The sequence below is a fragment of the Scyliorhinus torazame genome, chromosome 3 (assembly GCF_047496885.1).
Source record: "Scyliorhinus torazame isolate Kashiwa2021f chromosome 3, sScyTor2.1, whole genome shotgun sequence".
Classification (NCBI taxonomy): domain Eukaryota; kingdom Metazoa; phylum Chordata; class Chondrichthyes; order Carcharhiniformes; family Scyliorhinidae; genus Scyliorhinus; species Scyliorhinus torazame.
This window is the reverse complement of record NC_092709.1, coordinates 359,127,523-359,138,633: the sequence shown is the minus strand read 5'-3', so window position 1 is coordinate 359,138,633 and position 11,111 is coordinate 359,127,523. Positions and strand designations below refer to the sequence as shown.

At 50.5% G+C, this 11,111-nt stretch overlaps 1 protein-coding gene across 1 annotated transcript in view; it reads right to left on the bottom strand.

Annotated features, from left to right (window-relative positions):
* Nucleotides 1-502: 502 nt before the first annotated feature.
* The window catches only part of LOC140409439 (disintegrin and metalloproteinase domain-containing protein 12-like), a 422,048-nt gene continuing 411,439 nt past the window's right edge, over nucleotides 503-11,111 (bottom strand). Inside the window, exon 12 of the mRNA XM_072497872.1 lies at nucleotides 503-2,407. Within this exon, the coding sequence (XP_072353973.1) occupies nucleotides 2,300-2,407 (108 nt within the window). The 3' untranslated portion in view covers nucleotides 503-2,299. The remainder of the gene's footprint in view (nucleotides 2,408-11,111) is intronic.

Below are 11,111 nucleotides of genomic sequence, written 5' to 3'. Positions count from 1 at the left end.
GAGTTTCCGATATCCTCGACACAACGGGAAATAATGCGATTTCTAGGGAGGAGTGGATTTTACTGGAAATTTGGACCAAATTTTAGCAGTGTGATCGCTCCACTAACAGACTTGCACAGGAAGCGTAACAAATTCCAGTGGAGAGCGGAGTGTCAACAGGCATTTGACGGCCTGAAGGCTGTGTTAACCACTGCTCCTGTGTTAGTCATCACAAATTATACCAAACCATTCAAAGTGGCTGTTGATGCGAGTGATGTGGGCGTAGGTGCGGTGCTTCTACAAGATGACGATGAAGGGATAGAGCGGCCTGTTGGTTATTTTTCAATGAAATTGAATCCTCACCAGAAAAAGTATTCGACAATTGAGAAGGAGACTTTGAGTTTGGTACTGGCTTTGCAACATTTTCACATTCATGTGACCAGCAATCCGTCTGACACCATTATATATACTGATCATAATCCGTTGACGTTTTTGGAGCGATTCCGGAATAACAATGCGAGGCTGTTTCGCTGGAGTTTATTGTTACAGCCATTTCATTTAAAAATAGTACATGTGGCAGGACGGAAAAACGTGATAGCCAATGCTTTGTCACGAATGTGATGAACGGAAGGATTTCGGTTGGAGGAAGAAGAATGGGAAAAAATGGGCTATATTGTTATACCTGTTTGCGTGTGTTGGTTTTTTTCGAACCAGTCAAGTGTTTTTACTGTGTGCATTTCTTAATTGATGGCGCAAAGGTGAAAAATGAAACCATCTTGAAGTTGATGGTATATATTTTTTTCTTGGGGGGGAGGTGTCATGTGAGAGCACCTTAAAGATAGGGATGTTCAAGCAATGTACCTTTAAGAAATGGAGCTGATCATATTACTGAAGTGATGTCAGAGGGTGGGGGGAGGTGAGCTCACTTCTGCGTTTTGAGTTTCAGTTTGAGAAGATAGCTGGGAGTGTCTGTGTGTTTTGCTGTGAGCTGCATGAAGAAACACAGAGCTGGTCTGTTGATTTCTGCAATCCAAAGACTATAAATATATTGAGTGTAACCTAATGTGCTCCTATTTTTGAAGGTTTGAAGTCTTTTGGATGTTTAAAGGAACAGTTTGAAGGATTATTTAGCGTTGTAGTCTTTTGGGGTTATCTTTGAAGTAATGGGTGTTAAGATATTCAATGTTTGTTTTAAAAGGGTTGACTTGAGTTCATAGAATAAACATTGTTTTGTTTTAAAAATCACTTGTCCATAATTGCTGTATCACACCTGGAGAGTACTCAGTGTGTTTCCCACACCACAATCTATTAAAAGTTGTGGGTCGGTTAAACACCATGAAAGACCTTGGGGTTCTGTAAAGCCGGACCCATAACAAGAGAAAGAGAGAGAGGCAAAAGCAAAGCGATTTACACAGCAGCTGATCTGGATAGGCAATAATGAAAGGGATCACTATAGTTTGTGGAACAGATGCGGGGGAGGTGGTATTGTCACTGGACAACTCGTCCAGAGACCCTACCTGTTGCTCCAGGGACTGCGGTTCGAATCCCACCATGGTAGCCGGCGAAATTTGAAATCAGTACAAATCTGGAATTGTTGTAAAAACCCATTTGGTTCGCTCTTTCAACCGGTCCATGGCCCTGTAGCTCACAACACAATGCACCTCCGCGTTTCTCGCCCCTTCTATCGTTCCCTCTCCCTGAGGGAAGAACATCTTTCCCCCTCACCTCCGTGGTTTACCCTGGGGGGGGGGGGAAAGGGGGGAAATCCCGCCACGATGGCAGCTCCCCCCACTCGAGAGGGGGCTGACTTAACCCGCGTTAACCTGGGTTAACCTGAGGGTCCCCACACCTCAGTCGAGGGGAAGGGTTGAGAAGGCGGGGCCTTCACGGATCACCTCAGCCTGCCGCCAACCCGTCGTTAACGGACCTCCGCGACTCTGAACGTCCCTCGGGAATGGGCAATCGAATGCCGGCCCACATCCACCTCCCATGAACGATAGGAAAAAAAAGTTAATCTTGCCACTGAGTGGCGGAGGGACACTTTGAGGTGGGTGAGCGGTGCGGTGGAGGGGAGGGGGGGGTGACCATGGTCCATGTTGGCATTAACAACATAAGAAGAAGGGACAAATTGCTGCAGGAAGAAACAGCTGAACCCAGCAGTCCCCGGATTATTCCCGGGAAAAAGAAAAAGTGATCTTGGAAATTGGGCGGGGCACTTGAATGAAGGCTGGAGGTACCGTGCACGATGGCTGGTTTCAGATTCGACATAAGGCCCAGTTCCGATGGGCGACAGAGCACAAACAAACCAGACAAACTACACCTAAGTAGATCTTACATCACACTTATCACAGCAGTCGTGCAAGTCGGAACACTTTGCACCAGGTTGCAACAGGCATGTTGCTGCGTCACAGCAGGGATCGTTGCAATCCTGAAGGAGAAACAAAGAGAAGAAAAGGAAACACTGGTGAGTGAGGAATAGATACTCTGTACATCACTAATAGATTATTGGTCAGAGGGCATTGTGGACGGGGCTGGGAAATCTGAGACAGAATTCTCTGGATGTCGCAATTCAATTTTCCTGCACACCACCACCACACCCCCTCCAACCCCCGAGGGGTTTCCCAGGCGTATGGGGAGGTTTCCATGGGAACAGTGGGCCGTCGGGAAAAATTCGGCTGGGGTGGGGGGGGGAGGGGAGAATGCAGCCCAGGGTAACACCTCCACTGAGATAGTGGGAGCAATTCTCCCAGAACGATTCTGGGCGAGATTCTTTGTCCCGGCAACTGGCCAATGTGGGGGGTGGGGGGGGGGGGGGTCCTTGCCAATGTGGGGGGTGGGGGGGGGGGGTCCTTGCCACTGTGGGGCCCCCCTCCCCCACCCACGCCGTCGGCAAATCCGCGGGCGTGAGTGCGCGGCCGCCGAAATGAATCCAGCCCTCGAAATGTTGACCCTGCTGGGAAAAGCAGTGAGACTCCTGTGCGGTGGATCGGTACGAACCTGATCGCGACCCAGCCACCATGGGGCTGGTTTAGTACACTGGGCTAAATCGCTGGCTTGTAAAGCAGACCAAGGCAGGCCAGCAGCACGGTTCAATTCCCATACCAGCCTCCCCGAACAGGCGCCGGAATGTGGCGACTAGGGGCTTTTCACAGTAACTTCATTGAAGCCTACTTGTGACAATAAGCGATTTTCATTTCATTTAGACATTCATTTGCAGCTTGGGGAGATTCCTGCAGGAACAGTGATGTGGGGAGCTAAAGATGCTGGTTAGGCTGGCTCCCTGGGGATGGGGACACCTATCACAGCACTCCCAATTATAACCAGCCCCCGGCCCTACTGGCTGGGTACAATTGGATACCCCATGATGGTCTTTTAGGCTTCGTCAACTAATTATACTGAAGAAAGGAACCCAGGGACCTCGTGGTAGGGGCTCTGCCCAAACCAAACAATAAGCAACAGAAATATACCAAACAAAACTGGCAAGTCATGCTACAGTTGTTTAGAACCTCGGTAAGGCCGCACTTGGAATATTGTGCACAATTCTGGTCGCCACACTACCGGAAGGATGTGGAGGCTTTGGAGAGGGTGCAGAGGAGGTTGCCAGGTCTGGAGGGTGGTAGCTATGCTGAGAGGCTGAATAGACTCGGACTGTGTTCATTTGAAAGTGGATGGGCAGGCACTCTTTCCCAGGGTGGAGGAGTCAGTCACCAGGGGGCATAGGGTTAAGGTCCGTGGGGAAAGGTTTAGAGGAGATGTGCGAGGCAGGTTTTTTACACAGAGCGTGGTGAGTGCCTGGAACGCGTTGCCAGGGGAGGTTGTGGAAACAGATAGATTAACGGTGTTCAAAAGGCAACTTGACAAATGCATGGATAGGATTGGTACAGAGGGATACGGCACTAGGAGTTGCTGAGGGTTTTTGCAAAGGGTGGTATCATGACCGGTACAGGCTTGGAGGGCCGAAGGGCCTGTTCATGTGCTGCACTGTTCTTTGTTCTTTGATTGACCAATTTAATCGATTGATCAAGTTTATTCGATTGACCAAGATGCCACATATTGGTCAGAATGTTGGGTGGAGTTCTCACAAAACATGACTGCGTCATATCAGCCAAGAAAATTGGTGCGAATCACGCCGGCTTGTCCAGCATAATTCCCATCAGGACCTTGCTCACGTAGCCAATTTTCTGGAGGGAGGATGATTGTACCGGCACTGAGAGAGGCGACCTCGAAAGACACCCACTGACCCGCTTCACAGAGATTGGCGAGCCATTTTCAATGCGGAACCCAATCTCAAGTTGGCGGATAAGACAAGCCCCCCATTAAATCGCAGACATTGATTTTCAGTCTCCCACAGTCCCCAATCATCCTCGCCAACATTAATCCCCCTGCTGCCCTACCTCCCCCACCCCCCCCCGCCCCGCAAGGATCTCTGGCATCAGGACGCTCCTAATGGGTATCTCTTAAGACCAACCGGCATCTGGTCCTCCACCCTGCAGTCGCTGTAACCACGACCCTCAACAAGACCATAGGACCTAGGAGCAGAATTTGGCCACTCGGCCCATCGGGTCTGCTCCGCCATTCAATCATGGCTGATATTTTCACATCCCCATTCTCCTGCCTACTCCCCATAACCCCTGATCCCCTTATTAATCAAGAACCTATCTATCTCTGTCTTAAAGACACTCAGTGATTTGGCCTCCATAGCCTTCTGCGGCAAAGAGTTCCACAGATTCACCACCCTCTGGCTGAAGAAATTCCTCCTCATCTCTGTTTTAAAGAATCGTCCCTATAATCTGAGATTGTGTCCTCTGCTTCTAGTTTTTCCTACCAGTGGAAACATCCTCTCCACATCCACTCCATCCAGACCTCGCAGTACCCTGAACATTGCAATAAGATCCCCTCTCATCTATCGAAACTCCAACGAGTACAGACCCAGAGTCCTCAAACATTCCTCATACGAAAAGTTCTTCATTCCAGGGATTATTCTTGTGAACCTCCTCTGGACATTTTCCAAGGCCAGCACATCCTTCCTTAGATACGGGGCCCATAACTGCTCACAAAACTCCAAAAGGGGTCTGACCAGAGCCTTATACAGCCTCAGAAATAAATCCCTGGTCTTATATTCTAGCCATCTTGACATGAATGTTAACATTGCATTTGCCTTCTTAACTGTCAACTGAACCTGCACATTAACCTTAAGAGAATCATGAACAAGGGGTGAGATTCTCCGATCGCGGGACAGAGCTTCCGTGCCATCGCGAACGCCGTTGTGTTTTACGACGCGCAAAACGGGCGCGGGTACTAGCGATTCTGGCCAACCACTGGAGGCCAGCTTAGCGCTGGAGCGGTTGTCGGCGCTCCAGCCTAACTTACTGGCACGCACTGGGGGTGGCGCCAACCCACGCATGTGCAGTGCCGACGCACCAACCGGTGCGGTGGCTTTACGGTATGCGCCTAACCCGACGCAACATGGCGCGGGGCCGGACGCGCAACAAAGTAGGCCCGGGGGGGGGGAGAGGCCGTCACCGCGATTGGTGGGCCCCAATCGCGGGCCCGACCCCATCGGAGGCCCCCCCCGGGAAGGATCCCCCTACCACCCCCCCCCCCACCCCACAGGCCGCCCTCTGACCCTTCGCGCAGAGTTCCCTCCGGCAGTGACCAGGTGTGATCGACGCCGGCGGGACAATGTTTTTCCGCGTGGCCCAGCCTCGTACAGTGGCCTGAGATCGGCGCCGCGCCAAACGCGCTGGCGCAAATGACACCGATCTCCACACATTGGGGTGACAGGGCGCATTTGCGGCGGTTCTCCGGCGTGTGACTGGGAGAATCACGCCCAAGGACTCGGATGTCCTTTTGTGCTTCTGCTTTCCGAAGCATTTCCCCATTTAGAAAATACTCTATGCCTAGATTCCTCCTTCCAAAGTGCATAACCTCACACTTTTCCACATTGTATTTCATCTGCCACTTCATTGCCCAAACTCCTAGCCTGCCCAAGTCCTTCTGCAGCCCGCCTGCTTCCTCAGTACTACCCGCACCTCTTTAGATCTTTGTATCATCTGTAAACTTAGCAACAGTGCCTTCAATTCCTTCTTCCAGATCATTAATGTATATTGTGAAAAGTTGTGGTCCCAGCACAGACCCCTGAGGCACATCACTAGTCACCGGCTGCCATCCTGAAAAAGACCCCTTTATCCCCATTCTCTGCCTTCTGCCAGTCAGCCAATCCTCTATCCAGGCCAGGATCTTACCCTGAACATAATGGGCTCCTAACCTATTGAACAGTCTTCTTTGCGACACCTTGTCAAAGGCCTTCTAGAAATCTAAATAAATCATGTCCACTGGTTCTCCTTTGTCTAACTTGCTTGTTACCTCCTCAAAGAACTCTAACAGATTTGTCAGACACAACCTCCCTTTGGCAAAGCCGTGCTGACTCAGTCCTATTTTACCATGCACTTCCTTGTGCTTTGCGATGTCATCATTAATAACAGACTCTAAAATCTTACCAATGACCCAAGTCAGGCTAACCGGCCTATAATTTCCCATTTTCTGCCTCCCTCTCTTCTTAAACAGCGGTGTGACATTAGCCACCTTCCAGTCCTCTGGGACCCATCCTGCCTCCAGTGATTCCTGAAAGATATGCCTTCACAATCTCCTCAGCTATCCCTTTTTGAACCCTGGGATGTAGTCCATCTGGTCCAGGTGACTTATCCACCTTCAGACCTTTCAGTTTACCCAGAACCTTCTCCTTTGTAATGGTCAATGCATTCACCTCTGCCCCCTGGTTCTCTTGGAGCTCTGGCATCCCACTGGTGTCTTCCGCCATGAAGACTGATGCAAAGTAACTATTCAGTTCGTCTGCCATTTCTTTGTTTTCTATTATTACTTCTCCAGCCACGTTTTCCAGTGGTCCAATCTCTATTTTTGCCTCTCTCTTACCTTTTGTATATTGAAAAAATCTTTTCCTACCTTCCTTGATATTACTAGCTAGCTTGCACTCATACTTCATCTTCTCCCACCCTATTGCTTTTTTAGTTATCCTCTGCTCGCTTTTAAAGGCTTCCCAATCCTCTGGTTTCCCACTAATGCTCGCCACTTTGTATGCTTTTAATTTAGCCTTTATGCTGTCCTCGACATCCCTCGTCAGCCATGGATGCCTTGTCCTCCCCTTAGCATGTTTCCTCCTCCTTGGGATGAATTTCTGTTGTGCCTCTCTAATAACCCTCAAAAACTCCTGCCATTGCTGTTCCACTGTCTTCCCTGCTCGGCTCCGTTTCCAATCAGCTCTGGCCAGCTCCTCCCTCATGTCTTTATAGTTACCCTTATTTAATTGTAATACCGTTACATCTGATTCCAGCTTCTCCCTCTCAAACTGCAGGGTGAATTCTATCAGATTGTGGTCACTGGTCCCTAAGGGTTCCTTCACCTTAAGGTCCCTAATCAAGTCTGCCTCATTACACATCACCAAATCCAGAATTGCCTGTTCCCTTGTTGGCTTTGTCACAAGCTGCTCCAAAAAAACATCCCTTAGACATTCCATAAATTCAATTTCTTCGGATCCACTACCAACCTGATTTTCCCAGTCCACCTGCATATTTTTTACATGCCTTTTCTATCTCCTGATTTATTTTCTGCCCCCAAATCCTGACTACTTCTAGGGGGCCTGTACATAACTCCCATCAGGGTATTTTTACCTTTGCGATTCCTCAACTCTACTCACAGAGATTTGATGCCTTCTGATCCTATATCGCTCCTTGCTATCGATTTAACTTCATTCCTTACTAGCAATCCAATCCTGCCCCCTTTTCCCAACTGCCTGTCCTTTGGATAGGACACATATCCTTGGATATTTAAATCCCAACCCTGATCCCCTGGCAGCCACGTCTGTGTGATGCCAGCAACATCGTGGCCAATTTCAATGTGCGCAGCAAGCTCATTTACCTTGTTCCGTATACTGCTCGCATTAAGGTACAACACCCTCAATCCTGCATTAGCCACCTCCCTTTTCCCACTCTCCTCTGTCACTGTATCCTGTACTGTGGCCCTTTTTGACTTTTGACTATGGCTTCTCTGACTTACACTTTCTCCCTTGCTGTTTTTTTGTTTCTGCCCCGTTTTACTTCCCTCCGACTTCCTACATCGGATCCCATCCCACTGCCACATTAGTTTAAACCCTCCCCGACAGCTTTAGCAAACACCACCCGCACCCCCCCCCCCCCCCCCCCGGGACATCGCTCCACCCCAGCAGTCGCTATAACCAGCACCCTCAACCGCCGCAGACAATGTACCTGATTTGTTATGCTCCAGGTGTAGCATAAGCGGATTCCTTGTGGTGCACTTGACAAAGGAAGGTTCAGACGTGGAGATAACTTCAACACGTTTGTTAAACTATTTACACTTCTATTACTCGGGTTCGACACTACTGCTCATCCTACTATAGCTACCCAGAGTGACTAACCAGTTGCTGCAATCCACGTGGTGGGTGTAGTATTGAATCAACCCTGTCTTGAATCAACTCACTGACTGTCTCCACTGGAAAGAGGCAGATCATGTATGTGGTGTCCTTTATCTATGGGTTGGTGTAATGCCCCCCTGTGGTCGTGTCACACCTGTGTGTATCGTGAATGTCCATTGGTCGCTTCCTATCTAACTGATCTATTGGTTGAGTGTGTGTGTGTGATGTCTCTGGTGCTCCCTCTAGTATCTAGCTAGCCTACATGTATTTACATTAACCCCTTGTGTATTTACAGTGATGCACATCACCACAGCACCTAGCACTCTGTATCCAAGGTGAGCGATACCCCCCTATGGGATCACCAAATCACTCCCTTTCATGCCCCACTTTATGTCCCCCCTTCATAAGACCACAAGACATCGGAGCAGAATTAGGCCACTCGGCCCATCGGGTCTGCTCCGCCATTCAATCATGGCTGATATTTTCTCATCCCCATTCTCCTGCCTTCTCCCCATAACCCCTGATCCCCTTATTGATCAAAAACCTATCTATCTCTGTCTTAAAGACACTCAGTGCTTTGGCCTCCACAGCCTTCTGCGGCAAAGAGTTCCACAGATTCACCACCCTCTGGCTGAAGAAATTCCTCCTCATCGCTGTTTTAAAGGATCGTCCCTTTAGTCTGAGATGGTGTCCTCTGGTTCTAGTTTTTCGTACAAGTGGAAACATCCTCTCCACGTCCACTCTATCAGGCCTCGCAGTATCCTGTAAGTTTCAATAAGATCCTCCCTCATCCTTCTAAACTCCAACGGGTGCAGACCCAGAGTCCTCAACCGTTCAAACTATGACACCCCCCCCCCCCATCATGCCCCCGCTCATGCCCCTTCATGCCACACCAGATTGTAGGCCTTGACAATTTTCAAGGTCCCACCCCTTTCAAGCCCCTCGCCATTCAGGCCCACCCCCTTGGCAGTGCCAAACTGGCGGGGCGTGAACCAGATCACGTCTGCTGCAATGGGTATGGGCATCGCACACGGTCGGTACCCAGTGCGAACCACGCTTGGGGTCCTCCCACCATTCTTCTGACATGCTGGAACTTGGGGCAGGCACTGCGCAGTCAGAGAATCGACCCCATTGCGCACATATAGGGCCCGTTTCTCCCGGGAAATGACTGCTGTTTTGGGAAGGAATCACGGGGTGATTTCCATGGATGGGCACGGTCCAGATCACAATCCACCCACACATGGGCCAAAGAAATGATGCCGCACATGAATCACACTGAGCCAAACTGCCCAGGCTTCTAACTCCTCTGACTCGGGCACCACGGTAGCATAGTGGTTAGCACAGCTGCTTCACAGCTCCAGGTTCCCAGGTTCAATTCCCGCCTGGGTCACTGTCTGTGCGGAGTCTGCACTTCCTCCCCGTGTGGGTTACCTACTGGTGCTCCGGTTTCCTCACAGTCCAAATATGTGCAGGTTAGGTGGATTGGCCATGCTAAATTGTCCCTTAGTGTCCATAAAATGTTAAATGGAGGTTACTGGTACACGGGGTAGGGTAGATACGTGGGCTTCAGTAGGGTGCTCTTTGTAAGGGCCGGTGCAGACTCGATGGACTGAATGGCCTTCTTCTGCACTGTAAATTCTATGATTCTATGACTCGGGTTCACTGCTAACAAGGCGGAGCAGCCTTTAATCGCTTCCTCAGCACTGGCGCCCACTCAATCCAGCAGGATGGCAGCTCGGAGACCTGGTCATGGAGGAGAACGGGGAACCCGGTACCCTGAGCTGGGGGGGGGGTGCAGGTAGGAGACCCCAGAGTGCAGAGACAAAACCTGCCAGGGGAGCAGTGGCAGCTGCTGTTAGTGCCAGCACCATGACCAGGAGGTTTGCTATCCAATTTAGGAAGAGCTGTATGGGCAAGTTACCATGTCTCTCCTCCAGCCTGCCAACTCTGGACACTGCCCCCCCCCCCCTCCCCACCACCACCAATCCGCTGGCTGCCACTCACAGCCTCCCTACTTCCGACCTCCAAGCTTGTTGGCCAGAACCCCCTGGCACTCACCATCACAATCCCTTTCTGTCTCGGCACTGTGCCCACATATGCCACCTGCTGTAGAGCCCCTGACCCGCCAGACATCCGGTTCACAATGCTCTTTTGTTGTCCCCACAGGAGAAGATGGCCCACAATAAGAGAGAGAGGCGATGCTGGGGCTCCTCACGTTGCATGGGTGCTCCCCTATGAGGAACGGGCCCTGGTGATTACGGGGTCGGCCGAGGAGAGAGCAGGGACTGACATTGAGTTCGCCCTGCGTCGGAGAAGCGAGATCCACTCAACCTTCACCGTGGTAACCTCTCCGAAGTGAGTTGTTGATGTCCCTGTCCCTTCTCCTCCCCGTTTACTGAACCCTCATCTTCCAGGATCACCCTCTGATGAACCTGGGCCACCCGGAGTCGTTCCCCACCCCCCACGCCACCCAAGACACCACCAAGGAGGGTAACGCCCAGGAGAACACCGACAATGAATCCCAGCTGTTCTCTGCATCATCCACCAACGGAGAGACACACAGCTTGCCGGGCAAGATGAGCAGATAGGTTTCTGGGTCACTGCTGCAAGGGTCCTATCTGGTTATCCCCCGTTTATTCCCTTATTTATCCGTTCTTTTTGTTCTTACGTTAATATTTTTGAT